This window comes from Heloderma suspectum, chromosome 7 (assembly GCF_057233095.1).
Source record: "Heloderma suspectum isolate Gila_16-S chromosome 7, 16-S_ref, whole genome shotgun sequence".
NCBI classification, from domain to species: Eukaryota; Metazoa; Chordata; class Lepidosauria; order Squamata; family Helodermatidae; genus Heloderma; species Heloderma suspectum.
The window spans coordinates 111,790,082-111,817,808 of record NC_139464.1 but is presented as its reverse complement, the minus strand read 5'-3'; the positions used below and the strand labels follow the sequence as shown (position 1 = coordinate 111,817,808).

General features: G+C 43.0%; 1 protein-coding gene across 2 annotated transcripts in view; it reads left to right on the top strand.

Moving 5' to 3' along the window:
* RASSF8 (Ras association domain family member 8) overlaps positions 1-27,151 on the top strand; it is a 117,215-nt gene extending 90,064 nt beyond the window's left edge. For both annotated transcript variants that reach the window (XM_084811147.1, XM_084811148.1), the window contains 3 exons: positions 20,736-21,622; positions 24,576-24,720; positions 25,901-27,151. In XM_084811147.1, coding sequence (XP_084667273.1) covers positions 20,736-21,622; positions 24,576-24,720; positions 25,901-26,022 — 1,154 coding nt within the window. In that variant the 3' untranslated portion in view covers positions 26,023-27,151. The remainder of the gene's footprint in view (positions 1-20,735; positions 21,623-24,575; positions 24,721-25,900) is intronic.
* Positions 27,152-27,727: the final 576 nt, after the last annotated feature.

The window sequence follows — 27,727 nt, the reverse complement described above, 5'->3', positions numbered from 1 at the left end:
GAAGAGGCAAATGGCTTTTTAGTGTAAGTAGCCTGCTTGTCAGTAGCCTGTAAGTAGTGGAAGTCCCTTGAAAAACATAACCTCGGACTCCCTTCAGAAGTTCCCCTCTACTTTCATCCATCTAAGGGGCTACCTGAAAGTGGAGCAGAGACCACTGGTGTATATAATTGTGAAGGAGAGGGAGGTATGAAGGGGATGTATTAATGTACTTCATTTTTCTTGTGCCACTTGGGAATTGGATAAGGGCATAAGTGGCTTTGCCACTCGAGATGCGGAGGTAACAAAGCAAGGTTCCGCTTCATATGGTTGGGTGACTGACGAGCAACAGTGCCATGCAGGGAACCTTGCATTCAAGATGAGGTTGGACAGCCATCTGTCGGGGATGCATCTGTCAGGGATGCTCTGGATTCTTGCATTGAGCAGGGGGTTGGACTCGATGGCCTTGTAGGCCTCTTCCAACCCGACTATTCTACGATTCTGTGATTCTGTCTTCCAAGTAATCTGGAGTCTGTTGCCCTCTTATTAATTAATTAATCAATCAATTATTACATTTATATCTGGCCTTTTTTCCTCAAGGAACCCAAGGCGGCATACATAATCCCCCTCCCCCCATTTTATCCTCACAACAACAACCCTGTGAGGTGGGTTGGGGTGAGAGTCTGCGAATGGCCCAAAGTCACCCACTGAGCTTCCGTGGCTGAGTGGGGACTAGAACCCAGATCTCCCAACTCCCATTCCAACACTCTAGCCACTACACCACACTGGCTCTCACACCACACTGGCTCTCTTCAACTCCTCAGAACCCTTGCTATGGTAAAGGAAGTGTAATGGAGCATAATGTCCTGCTGTGCTCATTGGCCTCCTTTCTTTCTAGAAAGCTACATTTCCTTGTCAGAAGGGTTCATCTGTCGGCCTTCTTCAGGGCCATATATAGGATGGAGCCAGATGGAGCCTGGGACCAGCAAGGAAGCCTCCTTTCCAAAAATAGCTACATCTTTGGAAAAGCCCCATTTGCACTTGCAGCAGAGCAGAGTTCTCTGCACAAAGGCTTACATCTAGGCAGCGCTTGTAGATTGCCCATGCGCCCATGCCACACCACGTGGTCATTCTAGGAAGCGCTACTGGACTGCAGCCCTGTGCAGGAAAAGCTCTACACCACTGCAAGCCCACACGGGGCATTTTAAAACAAGGGCTGCAGGCTGCAGCAGTGTGGGAAAGACTCTTGGCCACTTGGTACATGTAATGAGGTCAGTGCAACCCCCTAAAATGTCTTAGTCCCCCCCCCCTGCAGCCTCTTCAGAGGTGTCTTCAATTTGTACCCACCCACCACCCCATCTCTAATTTCTAAGTATGTCAATGGGGCTTCAGGACCTAAATAAATAGGCTCAAAATCAGTGCTGGCTCTGTGTTTTCAAGGGCCCTTGGGCAAGGCCTCGCAACGGGGCCCCTCCCTCAGTGAGCCTCTTCTCACAGCCGTTGTCACCAGCTGCTGTGGCCCCTCACCCTCTTTCTCACCTTTGCTACTACTTGCAGAGAGCCAGTGAGCAAGGAGGCAGCGGCATCTAGTGCTTCACCCTCTCATCTGGGTTAAAGCAAGAGGCAGGTGCACAAGCAGGTTGCAAAGATGAAGTGGAGAAGCAACTTCAGGGGCTTCTTATCAGCGGGTCTCTTCTGGAATGCGGGCCCTCAGCGGATGCTTGACCCCCCATGCTTACCCTTGACATCAGTCCTGCCTAGTACATAGGCATATGGATGAAAAGTGGGCGGGGAGAGCTCCGCGAACACTAAAGAAGGGAAGTTATTTTTCTTCCAAAACAGGAATGTGATCACCATATCATTTTTTGTTACTTAAGCTGCAGTAATTCTATACCAAATCACCTGGGAGTAAGTCCCATTGACCTTCCTGGGGCTGACTTTGAGTAAATATGCATAGGCCTTGTTGTTGTTGTTGTTCAGTCGTTCAGTCGTGTCCGACTCTTTGTGACCCCATGGACCATAGCACGCCAGGCCTTCCTGTCCTCCGCTCTCTCCTGGAGCGTGCTCAAGTCCATATTCATATGCATAGGATTAGACTGTAACTATTCATTTCAGTACTTGCAATAACTACTGAAACTGAGCATGTGTACTTTTGATTATGAAGGTTCAGTATCCCCCCCCCGGCCTTATGTGTATACTTGAAGAAAGCCTTTGGGAAAATACAAATTTGGAAGTGTACTCGGGGACATATTTCTTAGAGTATTATGTGGAGATGAAAGAGTTTCTAAATGTGCCTGAGATTCCCCATCAAGAAGAGTGTGTGTGTGTGTGTGTGTGTGTGTGTGTGTGTATGAGAGAGGGAGAGAGGGGGGGGAGGGGGGAGAGAGAGAGAGGGAGGGAGAAAGAGGGGGGGGGAGAGAGAGAGAGAGAAACTACAGTTTTCAGGCTCTGCTTATTTCTCTTGGTGGGAGCAAAATAAATTCTCCTGGGTAGACTGTTTTTTTTTTTTAATTTTCCAGCATCACCATCCCGTTGTTTACTACCATGATAACAGCAATTAATCTTGTACTTGTATTCTTACTTTATGTTACCCATTTGGGATCATCTGTGTGCTTGGCAATATGCTGCATGCATGATGTAGCACTTCTCATCTTTAGTGCCTACAATCTAAGTCTGGTGGGCGGAACAATAAAGAGCACAGAAAATTGGGACTTGACAAAGGAGCAGAAACTGGAAGGGTGAGAGTAAATGGATAGCAGATAGTACAGAAATAGATATAATATTATTTTGTGGGATGGCGATTGCCTAGTGATGTTTGAACATTAGAATGGGCATTTGGCACCTCTATGCTGTATTCTCTGTTCTTCTCCATCTCAGTTCCAGTATGATGTAGGTAAGATTTTTTTAAAAACTGAACTATATGCTAAAAGGCATCAGTTATTTAAGAACCTTAACGTATAAGATCTTACCCAACTATATATGATGCCCTGGGATATGATCTGATGTCTTTAAATGAATGCAAACCGTCGGTAGTTCAAATGGTGAGCCCTTCTGGTTTGGGGTGAGGTTCAAGTCATCTGTGGATCTGGAAATGGCCCTTCTTGATGCAGGCTAATCACAATGGTTGGTCGTGTTTTCGATGGGGGTCCTAAGCGCTATTGAGGGAGAAACAGAATGTCCATATTTAGGAGACTACCCTGTGCTCTGCCCTGGAAGTCCATAATGAATTTCAGTGTTTGCCACATTGGCCGTGATCCGGTTGAAGGACATGCACGTACTGTGGGTTTTCATGTTTTCCACTGTTTGTGAATGCCTTCACCAAACCACTAAGCCACATCTTAAACTTGGAAGAGAGCTTAAAACCTAGTTTGGAAGTTTGATGGGTGCATAATTTTTGTGAACCACCCAGAGAGCTTCTGCTATTGGGTGGTATAGAAATGAACAAACAAACTGCTGAACTCTCAGAACACCTCCAGGACAGCACAGATACTGTGGGTGTCATATGTCCTTAAACCATCCTTCAGGCCCTAACAGTGACCAGGGGTGTGTATTCTTCATGGAGTGAGTAGTATAGAGTACAAAACTATGAGAACCTTTGGTTTCATCCTTTTAATTCTCTAGATGGTATTTGAGCAAAGGTTGAACATAAGAGCCCTGCTGTTTGAACCAAAGGGAGCTCACAAAAACCTTTTTGAGCCTCTGGTGGGTGTTAAGCAGCAATGAGGGAAACACCATTTTCTGGAACCAAACTACAGTAGGTCTTTTTTAATCTAAACTCCAAAGTTTGACTATTGAGTATTGGCTAAATATAGTTGAGATCTCAGCAAACAAAATGTAGATGTAGCACTGCTTCTTATGCATGTCTGGTGATAACGTTTACTGTTAGTGTCTTGGAAGATGTAGTTCCAAGACACTACATGCTGCTGTTTCTTGCTTGTGTAACAACCCACATGATCTCCATGACAGAACATGGAGTCTACAGTCGGTTGCTAAGTACTGAAGTAGTGCTAAACAACTGGATGCCCTGTGATGCAAATCGTGATGTTCTATGTATTGTAAATATTCCCACACTGACAAAAGAGCCTTTCAGCTCTCCCTTGCTTTTGTAAACCTTTGATTAGCACTATGATTTATTAATCAACTTCTCTTCTATTCTGGCTTAAGGTAGCTGTTTAGTTCTGCTTTCAATTTATTTTTCAAATAGGATTGGGGGGAGAAGCGGGGGGGGGGAGAAAGGAATTTAAATCTAAAGTTTAAAATCGTTAATGTATCTCCCTCCAGCATACTGAGTACCATCAGATCATGAACTCTGAATGAATTCAGTGTCAACTTCATATATATTCTGACATAAATTGGGGGTGTTTTTGTGTTTTTTAAACAAAAATCTTTGCAGGGTTTAAGTTGCTGTAGTGCTACATCTTATTCACAACATAACTCTCTCTGGGTGTATAATATGATGTCTCTATTTCTGTTTATTTTCATGGAAAATATTACTTAAAATCATATTCCAGACTATGCACATTCAGACTGAATTCCACTGGCTGTTTAGAGAAGCTTTCAGATATATATACAATACTTTCACTGTTTTCACTTTCAGATACTTAGTAAAGTTTCAATACTTCTGTTGGGAATTTTACAGATTTTATATAGTACTTTTGTGAAAGAAGTTGCTAACATTATGTTAGAAATGCTTTGTTGTGATGTGTCAAAACCTCTTAATTCTTCTAACTTTCAACTAAGAAGTAGAAATTGAGGGAAGAAAGCTATTGTATCTGAATCTTTGCTATATTATTATCTCTCAAGTGCTAAAATAACCTTTACTGTGTATTTTTTTTAGTTTTATGTATAGGTTCATTATGAACTATAAATCCGTTTAGATCTCATTTTTATGATGCCTCTGGCGTGTTAATGTAAGAGACAATTCTCCCCTTGGTAAAAGCTTTAGAAAAGTGTTTCTGCTATTTGAAGAGGTTGGCTGGAGTAAACAGCCATGAGTAAATCTACTTGCATGTAGACCAAACAGCTATTTTAAGCCTCATGTCTTTTTGTTTGTGTGTGTGTTGGCAATTTGTGTTCATTCATGTTCTCTCTTCCCCCCTCTCCGTGTTCTCTCTCCCTCCCTCGCTCTGTCTGTCTGTCTCTCCCCCTCTCTCTCCCGCTGTTGTACACACGCACATGCACACACCCATTAAGAAAAGAGCAGTACCTTGACATAATAAAAACAAAAGAATTGGAGCAGAGGTACAAACTTGTCCAAGTAAATTGGTCATGATAGACTTTCATACGAAGAAGTATTCAGAGGACTTGCATATTTAAACCCCCCTCCCCCCGAGAAAATAATTTCCGTTCTTTGTGTTCCCTTGTAACCTCAATATTTTTGCTTGCTTTTTATATAATCCCACAAAGTTAATAAATGTTCATGTATTTCTCAACTAGAGAGGAAGCTACTTATATTATTTGCACTGCAGTTTGGCCATTATGGGTGCATGTCTGTCAATAAAGGCCTTCTTAGGGACCTTCCAGATTCTTCTGCCACAGATCTGTTTGTTCTGGAGGGGGTTGCACTCCCCCTAAAGGATCAGGTTCGTAGTTTGGGGGTGCTCTTGGATCCAGAACTGTCACTTGAGGCACAGGTGAACTCAGTGGCACGGAGCACTTTTTATCAGCTTAGGCTGGTATACCAACTACGCCCTTATCTGGACAGAGATAGCCTAGCTACAGTTATCCATGCTCTGATAACTTCTCGTCTGGATTACTGCAATGCGTTATACGTGGGGCTGCCTTTGAAAACGGTCCGGAAACTTCAGCTGGTCCAAAATAGGGCAGCAAGATTGTTAACAGGGACTGGCCTGCGAGCTCATATTACGCCAGTACTTTTCCAGCTGCACTGGCTGCCAGTCCATTTCCAGGCCCGATTCAAAGTGCTGGTGTTAACATTCAAAGCCGTTAACGGCTTGGGGCCAGGTTACCTGAAGGATCGCCTCCTCCCATATGTGCCTGCCCAGACCTTAAGATCATCATCAGCGGCCCTTCTCCGTGAGCCCCTGCCAAAGGAAGTGAGGCGGGTGGCTACTAGGAGGAGGGCTTTTTCTGTTGTGGCACCCCGGCTCTGGAATGAGCTCCCTAGTGAGGTTCGCCTGGCGCCTATATTGTACTCCTTTCGGCGCCAGGTGAAGACCTTTTTATTTTCCCAGGCATTTTAGCTTTCTAAATTTTTATCTTTGCTGTTTTAAATCTGTATTTTAAACTCCTGTACTGCTGCTAGGTTTTATTGTGGTTGTATTGTTATATTGTGGTTTTAATGTTCTATATATTTTAAATTGTTTTATTGTGTGTGGTTTGGTTTTAGTTTTTGTGAACCGCCCAGAGAGCTTCGGCTATTGGGCGGTATAGAAATTAAATAAATAAATAAATAAATAAGTCCTCACGTGCAGTCTATGCTGCCCTGTGATGGATCTGGATAGTCGAGGTGATTGTGATGTGATGTTGGTATAATGCTATCTGCATTATTTATACACCTGCACTCTGTGCAGGAATTTTAACTAGAGCTGATCCTTATATCCTAGTCTAAAATATGCGGCTTAATCCAACATATGTTTGATCAGTGATCTGGGTTTTCCAGAAAATTCTGGAGATTTTTCTAGAAAACCTAGGGTCATTTCCATAGGAAAATGTTCTGATAAACTAGAGTGGGGATGGGTAACTTGTGGCCCTCCAGATGTTTTGGCCTACAACTCCAATCATCCCTCACCATTGGCTATACTAGTTAGAGAGGATGGGAGTTGTAGGCCAAAACATCTGGAGGGCCACAAGTTGCCCACCCGTGACCCAGAGAGACCTAATTTAGCATGTTTATTTTACTTGTATTTAGTTTTTTTTTAAGCAAAAGCTAAAAACGTACCTCATGTGGGGTATTGGTACAAAAAATTAACAGGTATTATTTGAGGGAGGAAATTAAAGGACACTTAACGTGATTTAAATATTGTATTATGTAGATTTTTTTATTGGAATGCTTGTAAAAAATTAAAGACAATGGCATGTGCTTTTTTTACATTGTTTACATTTAAGGGAAAAAAACAGAGGTACTGAAAACTGTTGTTGTTCAGTCGTGTCCGACTCTTCGTGACCCCATGGACCATAGCACGCCAGGCCTTCCTGTCCTGCGCTCTCTCCCGGAGCGTGCTCAAGTTCATATTAATTGCATCGGTGATGCTATCTAGCCATCTCATCCTCTGCCGTCCCCTTCTCCTTTTGCCTTCAGTCTTTTCCAGCATCAGGGTCTTTTCCAGAGAGTTTTCTCTTCGCATTAGGTGGCCAAAATATTTGAGCTTCAGCTTCAGTATCTGTAGTTCGCTGATTCCCAAGATGTCGATGTTCAGTCTTGCCATCTCATGTTTGACCACCTCCAGCTTACCTTGATTCATTGATCTGACATTCCAGGTTCCTAAACAATATTGTTCTTTACAGCATCGGATTTTCTTTTCACCACCAGTCACATCCACAGCTGAGTGTCCTTTCAGCTTTGGCCCAGCCGCTTCACTCTTTCTGGCACTACTTGGAAATACCCTCTGCTCTTCCCCAGTGGTATATTGGACACCTTCCGACCTGAGGGGCTCATCTTCCGGCGTCATCTCTTTTAGCCTTGTGATACGTTCCATGGGGTTTTCTTGGCAAGAATACTGGAGTGGGTTGCCATTTCCTTCTCCAGTGCACCACATTTTGTCAGAACTCTCTGCCATGACCTGTCCGTCGTGGGTGGCCCTGCACGGCATAGCTTATGGCTTCACTGAGTTACGCAAGCCCCTTTGCCACAACAAGGCAGTGATCCATGAAGGGGGAAAAACTGTTGACACACTAATTTTAGCAGTCTAAAGAACTGTGCAGGATGTGGTGACAACCACTCATCTCTTTCAACAGAGTTCAGACATCCCCAGTTTCACTGTCACTACCTATCAGATCCATTTCACTCTGAGACATATATGTATTTCAATGAAATATATGTAGTCTCACACATACTTGCTAGGGATAATCACTTGAAAATATTAATTACAACTTTGAAACTGTTTCAAAGTTGTAATTAATATTTTGACTAAAATTATATTTGCAATTGGCATCCATTCATTTTTTTACTAATTAACTTATGAAATGGAAAGTTTTCCATAGAAAAATAAAGCACTGGAAAATTTTCCACCCCACATCACTCTGACCTGGTTCACACATCATGACTGGGTCACCTTGGGTTATTTAACCCACAATGAGCCGCGGTGCATGCTAGGTGTGTAGAGCTGCCATTTTGAATATGCAACCCCCAATCAGAGCAATTGGTGGTTGCGGCGTGTTGTGTAAACCCAACCGTCGTGGGTTATTTGAGAGTTAAACAACCCTTGCATAACCCTTGATTAGTAGTAGGGTTATGCGAGGACTCTTTAACCCTCGAATAACCCACAATGGCTGGGTTTGCACTATACGCTGCAATTCCCAATCGCTCTAATCGACAGCTCCTGTAAGTCGTATATAGTTACAAACTGCTTTGGTGTCACTAATAGTAATCTAAGTGTGGGTTTGAGGTAGAAATAGACAGGGGTAAGAGAATGGAAGAAAATAGTAGAAGTTTTAAAGAGAACAATGGGAAACAAAATGAGGCGGTAGCTACTGTTGATAATTTATTCTGACAGTAGGTAATCATTATTTTAAGAAAGCTGTTGTTCATGTTTTGGGTATGTCATGGAGTTGAGGCGGGATAAACTATTTAAGCCTATTCATAACTTGGAGAGAGAACTTGTTATATTTTCTTCATTTTCCCTGTAAAAATAAGATACTTTCCAGATTGCCTTCTTCAGTTAACGAGTGGGAAAATGGTGTTTTATTAATGTTTTGATACAGCAATTATTTAACCAGTCAAATATTTATCCTTTCTTTTTCTTTCTTTCTTTTTTTTAAAGCTGGTATGCAATTGTAGGGCAGGTAGTGTTGGAGATGATCTTTTCATTTGTGTTTTGGCATCCTATGTGATAATTCTTCAGGGACACCTAAATCTCAGACTAACTCAGTCATTCTGCATATTGAATTACTACTGCTCTTACAAATAGTTAAGTGGGTTAAGTGACAAAAATCACTTTGCTTCAATAAAGGGCCTCTTGATAACCTCACTATAGTTACCATGAGGTATAAAAACAACAGATGCTCTTTAAATTCACTGCTTTTTTTTGCAGTTTAATATTGAATATATCCAAGGGTAGGCCTTCAAAACCTCATCTGAATCTTGTTGCTTTTTCCCCTTAGTCCCAAAATCTTTTTCCTCTCCCCACCTCTGCTGGTGGACCTAGATGCAGTCCAAATCTTCTGTGCATATTTTCTTGGAAGTAAATCCCACTGAATTCAGTGTTGTTTATTACCAAGCAAATATGCATAAGATTTTGCCCTTAGACTTTGACTGTGTTCATGTGTAACACTAAGCCAGGATTTGTTTTAACCATAGTTTGTTGAATAAGCCAGGATCAGTCTTGCAAATGAGCAAAGAAACTGCGGCTTGTTTCACCAGTTCCTACTTTGTTCCCCAACCCTCCTCCAGTTCCCGGCTGATATCACAAACATCTTCATGGCACTCAATGATGGTGTCACCAGCTCACTTACATTGGTCAGCTGCACAAACGGGGTGGGAAACTCTCCTCACCACAACCCAAACAATCTTCTCTCCCTTTCCCACCTTCCTAGATGTGCCCAATGGAGGCTTGATTCCTGAGTTGTTTAACCTTTTCCTTCCAGCACAAAGGAAAAGCCTGTCACTTCAAGACTGCTCACTGCATTCCCATTGGAGTTCCATGAAATTATTAGCAGCCAGCCCACATTGCTGACTTAGTGGAGGTGAAGGGACATGTGAATGCTTATCCCATTGATCCTAAACCGCCCCTCAGGGAATGCACCCCACACCTGCCCACCCCTTCTTTAGCGATCAGTACCTCTAAGCTTCCAGCAAAGCATTTTTAATTTACCCAATTATTCTCCAAAGACTGGGGGCTCATGGCACCATTCAGGTAGCACTTCGGGGTGACTTCTTTGGTCATTGACGTGACACATTCCTTGCAAACAACAAGGAGCTGGGGGACTGGGAATTAAACCTGCAAAGAAAGGTCAGCATTTGTAACATTCAGGATGTCCCATTAAGAGTTAGGTTGTGCTTTCAACATGTAGTCCTGGATAGATGTTAGTGAGGCAGTCCCTTTAAATTTTACTCTCCTCGTAAAGTAGCCACAAATCTAAGTGGGCTAGCTTGAGATGGAGGGCTATTCAGGGAGGAATTGGTTGAGGAAAGGCGTCTATTGCTAGGCAGAATGACGAGAGAGGGCAAGTTCTGGGAAGGTACAAATAAGAGTCATTGTGAAGTGGTTTTATTTTCTAGCCACACTTGCTTCGTGCCTCTGTTGTTTGGCAAGCAGTGGGGTGGGATGGGGTGCGGTGGTTGCCAAAACAAACCAGGAACAAGCCAGGATTCTGAATTTGGACACAACAGCAAACCATGGTTAAAGAAGCCAGAATTCATAACTTAACAACAAACCATGGCTTCAAATTGGGATTTATTGCTGAAAAATAAACCACAATGTGTTGCTTGGGGCGAGTTTGGATGCTCAAACAAGCCACAATTAGGCTAAACAAATCCTGATTTAGTATTACCTGCGAGCCCAGCCTGTGCATGGTTGAACATCTATAAATAGATGTTCCTGCATTGAGGAATAGATAGATGTTCTATAGATAGATGTATAGGATAGATGTATAGGAATAGATAGATGTAGATAGATGATAGATAGATATAAATAGATGTTCCTGCAATGCAGGAAGATCTATAAATAGATCTTCCTGCATTGAGCAGGGGGTTGGACTCGATGGCCTTGTAGGCCCCTTCCAACCCTACTATTCTATGAAATATATGATCTCTATACAATTTCTGGTTGCTAAATCCCACCCTGAATGCCCCAAGCATAGACTTTCTAATACAGATGGATTGTATTCACTGTGACTCCTGAGAAACTGTCTAAAAATTCCAGGCTACAACATTTGACCCATCTAAAATGATGTTACAGTTTTAAAGCTTGGAACAACCAAAGTAACTTCTCTCTTAAATAATGAAGAGTTGATGACGTCTGCCCACAGAGGTGTGTGTTTGTATCAAGTTAGCAAGAATTTTATTTCCTCAATACAATTTCTTTCCTGGACATCTTAAAAAGCTGTAGCTTCTCATGGAAGTTTTGGTCAGATGACCTCACCTGGCACTCTTAAGTGGATATAAGCCAATCTCTATTAGCCTTCAGCATGGTCTGCTCTTAATGGCTCAAGCCTCACGAGGTTGTGTCCCGGACAGATCCTAGTGACTCATAACAAGCTAATGATTGTCTGACTTATTGACTCCTGTAGGCCTTTTGGCAAAGCTTTGCAGGTGTGTGTGTGTTCGTGTTCATTTTTCAAATCCACCTGCAGATGAAACAATTGTGTCCTGGATCTAAAGTCTCCAATATACCTTGGACTTATCCAGCTCTTTTGTTGTTGGCCATCTTATGGAGCTGGGCAAAAGCCATTACTTGAATACCTGGTATTTTTCTTTGTCTCTCCCAGGCAGTTGGGTGGATGGTGCATTTACACCTTAAGAAAAAGTTACCAGCCTTTACAGCGCTGTAAGTCCCTCATTGGCAGCTAGTTTGGAGGGGGAGCTGTGTGTGTGCGGAGGGGTGGGGGCTACTTTTCCAGGAGGGAATTGAGGATGGCAGACCAGGACTGCTTCTCATCATCATGCCTGTTGCCCCTTCTCCCCTCCCTCCACACTCTGCTTGCCTACAGGTTGGCAACTGGTGGTTGTTTGTACCAATCAGATTTGAGTGTGGACATACAGTTGCTAATCCATACTGTAAGTCATGCATGATTAATGTTTCTTCTCAAGCTCATGGGTATATCTCAGAATACCAAAAATAAAAATATGGAAACACACACACTCTGGCAACAATTTTTAACAGCTGATCCTAAAAGGGATGCTTTGGGAGATGAATGAGAATTGCTCAGCAGTTCTGTGTTGTGTTCTTATTGTCCAGCTTCTTCTCATAGATCACGGATGGCTCAGGGTTCCAAGACAAACGGTGAACAAAATCCATAGTCCTTGTTATAGTTGATTCTCACAATATTCTCTCCTTCATCCTAAGATTTTAGGTAGTGCCGTGCTGAACATTTCTCCCACATGTTTTCGACCATTCTCATTCAATTTGATAGAAAATAAATTGCTTTCGAAAAGACATTCAAAGGAGAAGAAATTTCGGAGAAATTTTCATGGGTTGGGTTTGTGGTTCTTGTGCTCTCCTTACTTATGAGGTGGCTGAGGAATGTACATGAGTGTCCTGTCTGTCATTGTACAATAATCTCTGCAGCAGCCTGTAGCCTCCTTGGATTCCTGCACTTCAGTTAAAGCCATCATGAGGAAGACATCATGAGGCAATTCCTCCCATGGGGCTTTTTCAGTTCAGAAAGTGCAGGTGGCCTGGGAGGCTGCAGAGCAATGGAAAGATGTGTAATAGAGAGAGAAAACACACACACAGCACCCCCAACCACCTCGCAGTGATTAGGTAAGCTCAAAAATACCACCAAAAGAAACTCAAAATTCTGCCTCAGAAAAGTGGAAGCCTCAACGGAGTTGATGCTGTTGCCACCTGCAGAAGCAGTGCAATAAACCAAAAAACCCTTAGGAAAAAAGAACCTGTGCTACAACCCCTGCCAACAGTGAGCCCTATCTGTGAGAAACTGTTGGAGAATTTCTCCTCCCTTAGGAGAAATTCGGTGAAATTGCCCACAAATAGGCTGGAGAATTTTGAGAGGCCATTTCTGCACAGCTCTAGTTTTAGGTAGTCTTCTGCAATTCAGACATCCCAATCCCACTACCATTGTTTCAGGAGCATGCTGAGTCCCATGAGGCTTGCAGGTAGGCTGTGTTCGTGCTGTTTCCAAAATGCCCCACCCTTCCAGCTCTGAGCAGTAGAGCGAGGGCCTGGTCCTGTAAGGGGCAACCAAGCACACTTTCTGTCAAGCTGCAGCCTCTGGCTTGCCAGAATTTATAAGACAACCTGAGATTTCTCCTGCAGGTGAGCTGTTTTCATGCAGAGGTGCCGCTTGCCTGATCATATGGTTCTGGAAGGTGCTGGAGAGCAGGAGGTGGGCAACTTGTGACCTTCCAGATATTTTGGCCTACAACTCACATGAGAATATAACATAAGAAGAGCCATGCCGGATCAGACCCAAGAGTCCATCTAGTCCAGCATTCTGTCCACACAGTGACCAACCTGCTGTTGACTGGGAACCCACAAGCAGGGCACGAGTGCATCAGCACCCTCCCTCACCATTGGCTATGCTGGCTAGGGCTGTTAGGAGTTGTAGGCCAAAACACCTGGAGGGCCGCAAGTTGCCCATCCCTGCTGTAGAGGCAGCTGGCACCCACCATGATTCCAAGACGGCAGTGGATCTGAAAGCGCTGTTGCCACTGCAGAATCTGTGGCAATCTCATGTATGGCATGTAAATGCCTTCATGTAAATGCAACTTGGCTGTGCGCCTGACAGCAGCCCTGCATGCTCCAGGGGGCTGTCACAGTGGGCGACCCAGATATTAGGTTCTGCGGTGAAGGGTTTTTTTAATTGCTCTGCAAAACCTCAGCAAAAAGCTGAACTGAGATTTGGTATTGTGGCATTTTGTCCACAGGATTGTCGGCCTTGGGTAAAAAGGAGGAGGCCTGTTAAGAAAGGAGAGATTTTTCACACACTTCGTTCTGGGAGTATGGGAAAGCCAGCCCAGCGAGGGAGTTATAATTATGGGAAAACAAACAGATTGTTTCCCTTTGCGTGAGAATTCTCAGTGTAACTGCTTACTCATTCGTCTCTCTTGAACAGTTTTGAGACTGATTAGTGGCATGTGATAAAGGGAGGCTTCCCAGGAGGGAAGGACTCGATGGCCTTGTAGGCCCCTTCCAACCCTACTATTCTATGATTCTATGAAGGGGTTTTCTTTGGTGGTGGTGGTGGTGGTGGTGGTGGTGGTGGTGAGGAGACCATGTGTGTGCGTGACTTGAGTCAGGGTTATCCAGTAAATGTTACGGCCGAGCAAATGCCTTCCTGGTCCAAGTCCAGTACTTTGTGCACTACACTGCATTGTCTCTGAATATGGGACTAGATGTTACTCTCAACGTAGGGGTTATTGGTGAAAATGGCAGCCTTGTGTCACATCCTCTCCCTTCTCCTAGTAACACTTAAGTACACTTACCTGTGTTGTGGTGTCATCTCATTGTCTGTTTCCCTGTTGCCCTTTCATATTGATGGGCAAAGGGGAGCAACATTGACTGGCAGAGGGAAGCAAATGCATGATGTGTTACAACATGGGTATTTTTGCCTAACCATTATGGGGAACGGGGGAGAGCTTAACACGGGGCTGCCTTTTTCAGCAGCAGCCTGATGTGTCTAAGTACCAGACATAGAGGCTAAACAATAAGGATGACCATTACCATCATGCATGCCTTGTGAACTTCCAGAGGTATATGACTGGCCATGCTTGGAACTGAATGCTGGGCTTGACTTTTACTGACTGCTTGGCAACCTAGTAGGCAATCCACAGAACTGCACAAATGACTACAGGCAGGTGAGCATCAGTGCAATAACATGACAGTCCTTGCCTTTCAACACCCTTCTTAGATTATTCAAGTTCAGTGGCAGATCTTCTTCATCAACACATTTTTTTTCCTCTGCAGTATAATTTTACTTCTCTACCAAATGCATGCCAGTAGGAAGGAGGCGGTGTGTAATAATTTATTATTTCTACCCTGCTTTTCAGGACAAGCCCTCACGAGACAGTTTGCCATAAACATGTTAAAATAGTGGAACAAATAACATAATAAAAACATCAGGTAAAATTATAAATAGAGTGCAAGCAATAGAATCAGTAACAACCTTGATGGAATAAAAAAAAAAATTAAGTCTGCTTAAATGCTGCAAAGGGGGGAAGCAAGTGGCATTTTCAGGGAAGGTAATTCCATAACTGTGAGGTTATATACACAAGTGAAATCGGCCATATAGGATACTAAATATCAGCCTTTTTCGCAGTTGTTTTTGTGTCATCTCTGAAGCCCTTTAAAGCCACCCTCTCCATTTTTACCAGGATTTCCTTTCCCCTTAAGGGAACATAACAGTTTGCAGTGAAAAAAATCCCTGTTTTTGTAGTCTGTCCTAGCCACAGTTTCCTTTGAAAAATAATTGAAGTGGTACGATTGCTTCAGATTGTTGTTCTGCAGTAATGCTGAATCAGCAAAGTGTGGAGTCTTTGCACAAAAATAAGAGCTGTCTCTTTCAAAAAATAAAATACATCATACAAATAAATAAAAGGCAGTGCACACATACGCACATGAAGAGATGTTTTTCTGGAGTTTGTCAAAGCAATTCCAAATGTGGTGTTATGGTTTAGCTGGCAAAGTAGATCACTGCTGTCTCTTTCAGATGACACAAGCCACAAGGTGGGCTCACTGAAAGAGATTTCTGTTGATGCAGCTTTTTGAGGCTTTTACTGTTTAAAATCAATTATTAAAGTGAATCCTTTCCATCCCCTCTGTGTGTGCCTAATTTGTTACTTCTGAGATTCCTCCATTGTCCATAAATCCTACTTACCAAGAAAAAGGGAAAGCTATGATGATATATTCATCTTTTTTTAAAAAAAATGCTGCTTTCATGTAATGGTTATTATGAATAGTGGTAGCCATATATGGAGTAGGAAACTTGGCTTGGGATGTTTATGATGATCACAAGAACTGGCCATTGTCAGTCCATACCCATAGGACTGATTCGCATATGCCCATTTTTATTTGATTGTAACATCAAATGATGATTTGCATATGTGAATGGCTGTTAGAGATATTAACACCATGGATCATTTCCATAGCTCCTTGCTTAATCCCCAAAGCAGGGCTCTTCAGTGGAGTTGATTCATTCATTCAGCTGCCAAGCATCCTGTGATGTTATTGGGGCAGGTGAACCAGGCCATTGTGTGGATATTTTGTGATAATTTTAATGTGTTTTTATCGTGGACACATCTGCCTGAAACACCTTGCCCCTCTTTTGTATGTCTAGATGGTGCCGCTAATAAACTGAATTTGCAAGAGAACAGTAAGGATGTACTACTTCCTGAGTGCTTACATCTCAAATATTCATTAATGGGCTTTTTTGTTTGTTTGCATTCCATACCCACGAAAGCCTCACGGACAGATAGTGCTAATTCTCTCTTACGGAGTTGGCCGTTGCTTTCCAAGTCCATGTCTTTATTGTATAGGTGTGTCCTGAGCGGGGTGATTGCTTCTCTCTGCTCCAATTCCACAAACATGGAAGCGAGTGTACAGCAGTGCATTGTATAGGATGATGTGGCTAGGGGGGCTGGGAGACGCCCCACATAGATGCCAGTCTGAGGCAAGTGTTGCATTATAGACCAGTGCTAAGTATAGACCTTGATCTCTCCTAATTCTGTAAAGCAGAACACAAGTTTCTTATGCGACCTCAAAGCCAATATACAAAATTGTAGTCCCAGTCATGAGCAGTTGCTTATTTGTTCTGCATTTTACTTAATTCCTTGATTCAATTTCCTCCTCAAATGTAGTTATTATTCTCCCTTTTTTAGTACTGTAGTAGTTTTGACAAGCAAACAAACCCGAAATTGCAGACTCGGCTAAGCAGCTTACCTGTTGAAACACAGTTTACAGTTAAATCTGTCTCTGGCTGGCACAAGAAGCCTTTAAACCATTATTAAGTAGTCTAAAAGCCCTGAAAAATGTAGGGTATTAACAAAAAAGAGTGTGTCAGTCCACAGCCTTTGCCCAGAATACTGGGAAGCCTGCTTTGCTGTTTCCCTTCTTGGATTTTTCAGAGGTGTTTAAATTGCTAGGATAGGCTGTATTTAGTTTCATTTTACCACTGGTACCATAGATGTGTAGTGCAACCCACAAATAGATATTTTGGCTGCCAAAGTCTGTGTTGGTTTCCTGTCTGCATGTAGCTGCTATGTTTGTGACTCAACAATTTCAGTCGGGTTTATTGTCAAGATTGTTAGTCATAACAAATAATGCATAGGTTGCAGTCACGATTCAGCCGAACAAAAAACCTGGCACCATAATTCATCCTAGTAACAGTGAGCTACTCTATATTTTGTAATTCCAATAAGCATTAAAACAGAATTCAATCTCAGCCCTCATAAACTGGTATAGTTAGGGCATGCTTATATTCCAGACTTTAACCAGTTTAACAGCCTTTCCCTCTTCCCAGGGAATCTTGGGCAGTGTCGTTCAGGTGTGTGTATAAATCTCTCAGAATTCTTTCTCACTCAACAATAACTTTCAGGGTCCTTTGGAGAAAATCCATAACCATGGTGGTTACACTGTTATAAAAGCAATTAAGTCTGTAGGATAGATAATGGCGTAGTGGTTATGTATGAGCCAGGGGGTCCCCTTGCTGACATTTCACCTCTATAACTAAATCACTGGGCTTAGACACGTCACTCTCTCTCAGCCAGAACCCCTCATCTATATAATGCAGGGTTGTATTATACTAGCCTAGGTCATTGTAATGACTTCTCAGGTAGTCTTTGAAGTGCTTTGAGCACTTAGGGGCAGTGCTTTATTAATTAATAGCACTAGTACTATTTATTTCAGAGTAGTCGTATTCACGTCATTGGAACTACTTCAGATTGAGCTGTGGATTGCAACCTCTTGAGTTTTTTCAGTCTTCGTCTTGGGTTGGATCCAGGATCTGCCTCCTGTGAATGGAAGGGCTCCATTCAGAGAAGGTTCCTCCACGTAGTTTTGGGGGTCCCCTAATCCCCCCACACACCACAGTTCACCCCATTCAGCAGGGTATCCTGACTCTGTGTAGCATTTTCAGAGGGCTGAAGGGGCTCCACGGGGAAGAGGGGGTGGGGAAGGCCATTTCCCTCAGCACAGTTGATTGAACTTAAATCTGGATCCAACCCTTAGTCTTTTTCTTAGTTTATCAAAAATTTAAAACCCCCAAAAGAAAAAAGCATTCAAATAAGTCCCACTGTTAAATCAGGTCACAGCCAATATTGGGCTAATATTCTCAGTTGTTGATCTGTTCCATTAATGAATAAATGGGCTCCATAAGCTCTAAGACTTCCACTTCAAGTTCGTCTTTCCATCCGACTGTTTTTTGTGGTCAGTCAGTTTATATATTTACATGGTGTCCTGTATTTCCAAACTTCCATAAATAGTAACTAGACTTGCTTCCAACATTTTGCTAGCATAATTCTACTCATAGTTAACAAATGGTTCACATGTAATGCTGATTCATGGGTTAATTAACCTATGGTTAGTCGAGGGTGGATGTGTTGTCTCGTCACTGCTCGCCACTTCTACTTCGCTTTCTGCTTACAAAACAACCCTGGAACACCCCCATTCGATTGTTCATTGTGACATCCAAATCGGGTTTGTTGTTGGGTTAAGACTCTGGGTTGTTTGTCCCTCAACAACCCAGAATTCTGGGTTCAGAGGTCACATAAAACAACCCAGGAATGGGATGTTCCTGGATTGTTTGATGAACAGGATGCGAAACAGAAGCAGCGAACACACAGGAGGCAGAGCACTTGCTTGCTCCAACATGGCTTTGACTAACTATGGGTTGTTTAACCCATAGTTAGTCGTTACATGCGAACTGAGTCAAAGTCTACATTCAGGTTTTATGTAGATCTCCACATAGGCCATGTTAGCACATAAAGCTTGAATGATGACTTAAAATGGTCAGTTTTCTAAACAAGCCAAAATTAAACCATGTGTTGCAAAGCTGGCTTGTTTAAGACAAATGTAAAATTTGTCTTAAACCATGATCTCTGGTTCGTAGATAACAACAAACTAGGATTATCTAAAAAACGGAATTAAATGGTGCTGAAGTCAATCTCTTGGCCATGTGAGAGGAGAGCATTGCATGTGAACTGGGCCACTTTCTAATACAATCATTGGATTCAATAACTGCAATCAGATGTAAACCTAAACGTGAATAAGCTTCAGACTCATAAGTTCCCCTCTCCCCTCCTCTGGTGCAAATGCAAGATCAGAAGCTTATGCTTCTGTTTTTAACTGACCGCAGTTTAGTATTATGTCAGAACCTAGGCAGATTGCAATAGTTATGATGTATCAAAACAAGCCAACTTCACATTGTGTTTTATGAAGTTGGGTTGTTATAAAACCATAGTTAAGATTAACCACAGTTTAGGGTTCAAATGCTACACTAAACTGCAGTTAATTGAAAATTGATCCAGTCCTCTCACGACTGCACCAGAGAAGGAAGAAGGGAGCACATGAACTTGAGCTTCATACACGTAACACTAAACCATGGAACCAGGCTCATATCCTGGTTAGATGATACGTAACTGGATATTTTCCCAGTAGCGCTGTTTTCTGAAACTTGAAGCTTAGTAAAAGTAGCTCACTAGAACATTTTTATTGGTCACACGTGTTGGTATGCTACAGAAGAAAAGTGATTTTTGTATATGTGTGAGCTCAGTAAAATACATTTGATTCACAGTGGCTGCTAGCACCGCTGTGAAGAGAACATGGTGTGCTCGCTCACACCGCTGCTTTTTCTTCTGTCCCATTTTTCGGCCAGCAGCCTCTGTAGTTATTAAAAAGGTAAAGGTGTCCCCAGCCAGTCGTGTCCGACTCTAGGGTGTGGTGCTCATCTCCATTTCTAAGCCGAAGAGCCAGCGCTGTCCGAAGACGCTTCCGTGGTCATGTGGCCGGCATGACTGAACACCGAGGTGCACGGAACGCTGTTACCTTTCCCGCCGAGGCAGTACCTATTTATCTACTTGCAATTTCTTGCTTTCGAACTGCTAGGTTGGCAGAAGCTGGGACTGAAGACGGGAGCTCACTCCGTCACGCAGCACTCGGGTCTCGAACTGCTGTCCTGCCGACCTTCCGGTCTGCAGTTCAGCGTCTTAACCACTAAGCCACCGCGGCCAGTTTAAAAGGGTCCAGAACTAAATGGGTGATGTCTCTGGAATGCCATGAGGTGAATTGCTCCACTGTGGATCGTCCATGTGTATATTTTTGAATCCTGTAAAAATGCTGGTTCTGAATTCATACCCCTGTTCTTACTTAATTTAAGCTTGCCATTTTCACTAAGGAGATAATTGAATTTTTGCTCCCCCTGCCTTTTGGTGGTTGCCTGAGTTTGAAAAACAAGTGTCTGGTTTAAAAACCTATCGGGAAACAACCTCTTACGCACTCACAGCGCTTGTGATCCGCAAAGCCAACTGCAGCACAGCACATGTATGGGGTGATCACATGCAGCACATATATGGTGGCCCTTGATAAACTACCCGTGTTTTGCTGCCCAGTTGGGCCTTGCAAAAAACGGGATGGTTGTCAGAACCCTTCATAGCCCACAAATCTGTTGTAAGATAACATTTCTAAGCAATGTGACAGTACATTCTATGTACGTTTTAAAACTAGGATCAAACGCATGCTTTCTTAGTTCATTCTATGTACATTTTAAAATGAGGCTCATGCACGTGCTCTCTTAGTTTGCAGAAGCACTCGCCTTGATCATGATACGGGTTCAAGTTACATTATTAATCTGTGGTTTGTATGACTTCTTTGGGTCTTGTCGGGCTATCTCATTATACAATGGCTCCCTCTGCTGCATGATTCTAGATATTGCGCACAATGTTTACACCTCCTCATTTCCTCTTATAGGTCGTACAGGAAGGTATACCTTGATAGAAAAATGGAGAGATACAGAGAGGCACCTGGCACCTCATGAAAACCCTATAATTTCCTTGAACAAATGGGGGCAATACGCGAGTGACGTGCAGTTGGTGTTGCGGCGCACTGGGCCATCTCTCAGTGAGAGGCCAACTTCTGACGGTGTTGCTCGGATACCAGAAAGAACTTTGTATCGCCAGAGCTTACCACCACTGGCCAAGCTAAGGCCTCAGAATGACAAGTCAATAAAAAGGAGGGAGCCCAAGAGGAAATCTTTGACGTTCACAGGGGGAGCAAAAGGGTTAATGGACATCTTCGGCAAAGGCAAAGAAACTGAGTTCAAGCAGAAAGTTCTCAACTGCAAGGCGACCGTTGATGAGTTGAAGAAACTTATCCACCTCCAGACTGAGAAGCTGCAGTCTACTGAGAAGCAGCTGGACTCAAACGATGCCGAAATCAAGTACTGGGAGCAGAGATTCAGTTATAGCCTGGAAGAGGAAATTGTCAGGCTGGAGCAGAAGATCAAAAGGAATGAGGTGGAGATTGAGGAGGAGGAATTCTGGGAGAACGAGCTCCAGATTGAGCAAGAAAATGAGAAGCAACTGAAGGAGCAGCTCCAGGAGATCGGGCAAAGGATCTTGGACTGCGAAAGCAAGCTGAAGGAGTACGTGGCCCAGATCCATGGCATGGAAAGTGGCCTCAAGGCCGAGAAGTTACACCAGGAAGAGCAGGAGCCAAAAGTAAATGAAGACGAAGTCAAAGAGAAGATTGAAAAAGTGAAGGGAGAAATTGATATTCAGGGGCAGCAAAGTCTCCGGCTGGAAAATGGCATTAAAGCTGTCGAAAGGTCTCTGGGCCAAGCCACCAGACGGCTGCAGGTGAGAGCATCATCTTATGTGGACAAGTGTGAGAAGTCAAGTGAACCTCTGCTGCATTTCACCCGTGTCACACACGCACTGGTCTAATCTTTCTGCCCCTTAACACCCTGGGCACGTCTGCCCTTTGAATAAAGATGGACAGTATATCATGTACACAGTAGAGACGTTCTTCTGGAGCAGGCACTGTACTCCTGCTTTGAGCTGGGTGTTGCACTCGATGGCCTTGTAGGCCCCTCCCAACCCTACTATTCTATGATTCTATGATCCTCTCCTTTTCTTTAAACACCTCAGTAAAGAGGATTACAGACTCCAACGTCTCCTTGCTTCACTCCCTCTCCCTTGCTGTAGGCCAGAGGTAGGCAGTGTGATGCCCCTGGGCACCAGTATGCCCCTGCATGCCTTCCTTGATGCCTGCCAAGGTGCCCTACTCCTCCCACTTGAAAACCCCCCAAAAGTAACACATTTTCTTACTGGCAGCTGGGATCACTTCCCAGCAAAGCCGCTGCCATCTGAATTTCCCATGAATGCATCTGGGCAACATGGTGGGGGTTCAAAAGAGTTGTGTAGTGTGTTGGGGCTCAGATCCCACCTCTGCCTTGTACACAGTCATTTGGGCAAGTGACTTGTTTTTTTGACTTGCTGTCGCTCCCACAGTGGCCATTTTATGATGATGCCCACAACAGTTTCTCGAGGTTTTTTTTTTAACCTGAGGTATTTGCCTAAGTAGCATGGCTCTTGTGTACACACACTCAACAACTCACAGAGTTTGAATTCTACAGAGAAACAGATGGGCATGGGAGAAGCAGGCTGTTGGTCTGGATATAGGCATGGCGATGATTAACTTAAGTCATGATTAATTTAAGTCCCATTGATTTCAATGAGTCTGTCTCAGAGTTCCCCAATCTGGTGCCCTCCAGATGTTGTGGACTTTAATTCCCATCAGTTCCAATCAGCAAGGACAATGGTCAGGAATGCTGGGAGTTGTAGTCCAAAACATCTGGAGGACACTAGGTTGGGGAAGGCTGGACTACTCTAAGCATGACTGGATCTGGATCCAACCTCTAGTCCATAAAATTACACCACAGCTGGAAATACTTTCCCTGCTTATAGAAAGTGATAATTTTGAATAACATTTTGCATGTTCTGGTGTGTGTTGTTTTTGGTTGCAGCCAATCCCAGTACCTGTCATAAATACCAAATTCTTACATGCTTATTGAGTTAACTTTTTTTAAAAAATCCAACAACTGCACTGTGTATGTGTGCGTGTGTGGTAACCGATGTGTATATATGTATATAGTGCATATACACATCAGTTCACCACGTATATATAATGAATGAAATTGTGTATGTGTGTAAATAACATACGAAATATATGATATGGGATATATTCTTTCTTCTTCCCAAATCTTTCCCCAAGATAGACTTTGAGCATCTTCTAGGTCTTGTTACAATCCCGAGAATCCTAACTTGCATTTAGTTAAAAATAAATACATTAAAAATTATTCTATAGCTGCAGAGAAGAATTTTAATCTGAGTCAAAGACCTGAAGAGTAATATGTCAAGCAGAAATTCTGTACGCTTGGTATGGTATACACATCCCACATAATTTTCACACGTGGATCCATATCCCACACATTGGCCTGGTTCCCACGTAACGACAATCCAGAGTTCGGGTTGAATCCTGGGTTGTCATTACGTGCAAACCCTGCACTATGGTTTAACTAGGGGTTGTTAACGATGAACAACCCAGGAAGAGAACCCAAGGCCTATATCTATTAAGGCCTGTTTGTAGGCTTCCCAACTGGCTGACCCTGTGCCCCTACTATAGTACAGAAATCATAATGTTCTTTAAAATTTGTAGCACATCAGCTGTGGAGCCATTTAAGCTACATGCAAATTGAAAAATTCTTCCATTGTCGAAGTTCTCATACTACTTTGAGGCGTAGAAATGTGACTGCTTAGATTTTGGGGTGGATCTGAGGAATATGATGGGAACCAGATTCTGCCTGACTTCTTGATGCATGATGTGCTGTGTTCTCCTAATGAGCTGCATGCCTCAGTCCCTCTCCATGTGTGCAAGTAAATGCTTTCATAAGTAACAGACCTGGAATATAAAAGACATTCTGTGTATGGCTTCCAGAATAAGGAAGGGGCAGAATATCAGTTCAGTGAATCTGAAGACGGCATTTACTTAGTATACCAACGCTTCCCCAGAGCCATTTTACCCTCAGTAAAGGGCATTTGGAGGTTAAAAGGACATGGTGGGGGTGCTTCCTTTGGGGTGGGGGCTATGTTTGTTCAGGGAAAAGAATAAAAGGAATATGCATGGTGGTGCAGAGTGTGGCACTACAGTGAAGCATCACAATGCCATCATTTGGCAAATGGGAAATGGCAAATTCAAGAATACTGAACTCCAGCATAGTCCAGCTTTTGCTTTCCTTGAACACCACCCATGTTTGTTCCTGTTTAAAGTGAAACTGCATCCTCTTTGATTGTTTTACCAACAGTGTGTGTGTGTGTGTGAGAGAGAGAGAGAGAGAGAGAGAGCTTTATTTATTTATTTATTAACTGTATTAATCACCCATCTGGCCAGTCACCCAGCCACTCTGGGTGATGTACAAAAATAAAAACAGTTCATACAATAAAATTCAACATTAAAAACATCACATTTCTAAAATTACCCTAGCCCACCCCAAATGCCTGCCTGAACAACCACGTTTTTAATGTGTGGCAGAAGCTCATTAAAGAGGGGGCATGGCGGAATTCCCTAGGGAGGGAGTTCCACAGAGTGGGGGCCACCACAGAGAAGGCCCTCTCTCTCATCCTCACCAGCCTAGCTGTCCTGGCTGATGGGACAGAGAGAAGGCCATCTGAGGCTGATCTTGTTAAGCGGCCTGTCTGGTGTTGCTGGAGGTGCTCCTTGAGATAATCTTGTTTTCATTCTCCTCCTCAGGACAGAGAACAAGAACTAGAGCAGCTGACAAAAGAACTGCGACAAGTCAATCTCCAGCAATTCATCCAGCAAACGGGGACGAAGGTCACTGTGCTGCCAGCGGAACCTACCGAACTGGAGGCTTCACAGATAGAGCTCGAGCGGGGTATGCTGCAGGAATGGCAAGATATAATTCTGCCTCTTTTGTGGACCCGAGTTTCTAACGAGGAATGGATTGTTGGTTGTTTTTGCTAACCACCTGGAATCCCTACAGAACTCAGTTTGGATCATTAGATCCACCTCCTTCCAGATGTTTAGGATTTCATCTTCCATCAGCCCCGTTCAGCATGGCAAATGGTCAAGGATGATGGGAGTTGTCGTCCAAAACATCTGGAGGGTGCTAGGTTGAGGAAGGCTGAAATATAGTATAGTTGCTACTTTTCCTCTTGAGAGATGAGCTGATTTAGATGTTCCCCAGACTATTCAAGCCAGAAAAGGTGGACCTGAATTATTTATAAGTCTGTCTAAAATATTGTATCCTACTTTTCAACAGATTCAAATGTAAAATAGTCACTCAGTCAAACTCAATCCTGCCTCTCGATTACGTGAAAACATGAAAGTTAAAATGGAATAGCAGTATATAGATAGCAATGCCCCATAAAATTCCGTGAGCCCCTGCCAAAGGAAGTGAAGCAGGTGGCTACCAGGAAGAGGGCCTTTTCTGCTGTGGCACCCCAGCAGTGGAATGAGCTCCCTAGAGAGGTTCGCCTGGCACCTACGTTGTATTCCTTCTGTTGCCAGTTGAAGACCTTTTTATTCTCCCAGGCATTTTAGCTTCCTAGTCTTTTAGCTTTGGTGCTTTAAATCTGTATTTTAAACCTCTGCGTTGCTGCTAGGTTTTATTCTTGTATTGTGGTTTTAATGCTTTTATATTTTATATTGTTTTATCCTGTGCTTTTTTGGTTTTAATTCTTGTGAACTGCCCAGAGAGCTTCAGCTATTGGGTGGTATAGGAATGAAATAAATAAATTAAATTCTGAATCCAGCATTGAAGGAATAGCATGGGGGCTCCAAAGAGCTGGGAACACCTCCCTATCCTGACCCCTTATTTTCCCCAGGTGAGAATCTCCAGCAGAGCTTCCCCAGCAGAGCACTATGGACTTGGGGTGGGGGGGCTGATTATGTATAAAAAGCACATCTATTGAATAGTGGCTATTTTTAAAAAAAAATCCTGACCCAAGGAACTTACAGTCTAAATTTAGTCAAGTGGGAAGGAAGTGGTCTGAAGGTAACAGTATTTACGTATATTATTTGTATTTTATGCTAACAAGTGTCTTCTCTTACAGAAGCAACATTTCAGACAGGGTCCCTGAAACGCCCCAGTTCATCAAGACAACTTCCTAGCAATCTTCGGATCCTGCAGAATCCACTGTCCTCTGGTTTTAACCCAGAGGGCATTTATGTATAACCATATACCTCTTCTGGAGAGGACCTATGAAGGTACCATGGACCATATACACTTCCCTTCTATTGCCTCTGTTCTCCCAGTGTTGTGTGGAGAGGGGAAAAAAACTTGCTTTCAGAACCCACCAAGTGTTGGTGTTTTTGTTTTTTTAATCAAATCTAGAACAAAATTGAAATCCTGCCTCATGCACTGATGACAATGAAGAACTAAAGGAACTGTGGAGGCCCATGTCAGCAATGTTGCAATTGCTGCCAAACAGCTATGGTGCAAATAGCTTCTTTTTCTTAAAAAAGAAAAATGTTTTTTCTGTAGCATTTGGAGAGAAGTATTATTCCTCAGCAGGCATAAATAGCTGACCAGAATGCAAGAAACTGTGTGCAACTGAGTTAGGGGTTAATTTATTCCATACAGTCAGTGAATGTGTGAATGTTGACTTCTTATCTAAGAACAGGACTACATATTAAGCCCAACCCAGGGCTGCTGCCTAAAACAGCACCCCGTGTTAAGTTTTTCCCCTCTCCAGCTACACATGTAGAATCACTTATGCCACACCCTGATGATACCATGTTGTGAATTTCCCCTACCAGCAGTAGCCAATGGCATGATGTTGCAACACGGGGTAAGTGATTCTAAACATTACAGGGGAGAACTCAACACAGGGATGCGGTTTTCAGCAACAGCGCTGTGTCAGGCATAATTTGTAAGTCCACCCTAACGAGTAGTATTTGCAGTCTGAAGGAATGTGTGTGTGTGCTTGTGTGAGTGAGACAGAATTTGCACGTGCATGCATGTCTGTGTGAACACAGAAACAAATTGGTGGTTCATCATTACAGTGATTCACAATGATAAAGTGTTATTGAGAGTGAAAGATGCAGAGTCTTTAAAAAACAGCCTCTGTTTTTCTTGTTCTGTTGCAAGTTCTGTTGTGTTAAAGCCATTGCAGGATTTTTATAGTCGATGGTGTATCCAGTTAAAGGTCCACAGGACTTAATCCTCACTTGGTAAGGATGCGTTTAGTATTTGATTGAGAATCTTCTAGTTAGACAGCATTTTATTATATGAAATTTATATTTGAGATATTTTGCCACAATAAATATGCTTATCAAGGAACAAAACACTATGAGATATCTTCAGTCAAATGTCTTGCCAAAGGACTTTGTCACTGTTTTTTTTTTGTGTGTAGCTTTTTTTTGTAACCACTGTAGCGTTCTTGTATTATAGCCAGCTTTTCCAACAGACAGTAATGCAGCTGTGCCACTTCTGACTCACGGAGCCGAACACAACCTACCAGCCATGTGTGGTGGCCAGCCAGGTGCTTGGCATCCCTCCTGATTTTGCAGTACCAGGCAGGTAGCAAAAGCAGGAGGTTCCCCAAGTTACATAGTAGTCTCTGCCATACACAACGGGTGGAATACGTTCAGCTTTGGGGGGTGGGATTGAAAGTCATGGAGATCTGTCCTGATGTCTTGCCTACAGAACAAGCAGTAGCCCATTTTTTAAAGAAGTTCTGTAAATGTTTGCAAGATTATTTCTGATCAGAAATTGCCCCTTTTTAAAATAAGAGAGCTCACTCATTTGTAAAATACATTGACACCAAATACAACCCAAAATAATAGAGTAGTCTAGAGAAGAAGATTGCATGCCCAAGATAAATAGGAATAAGCACATAAGTCATTGTCCATTACAAGTTTTGTTCTGGTAACTGGAC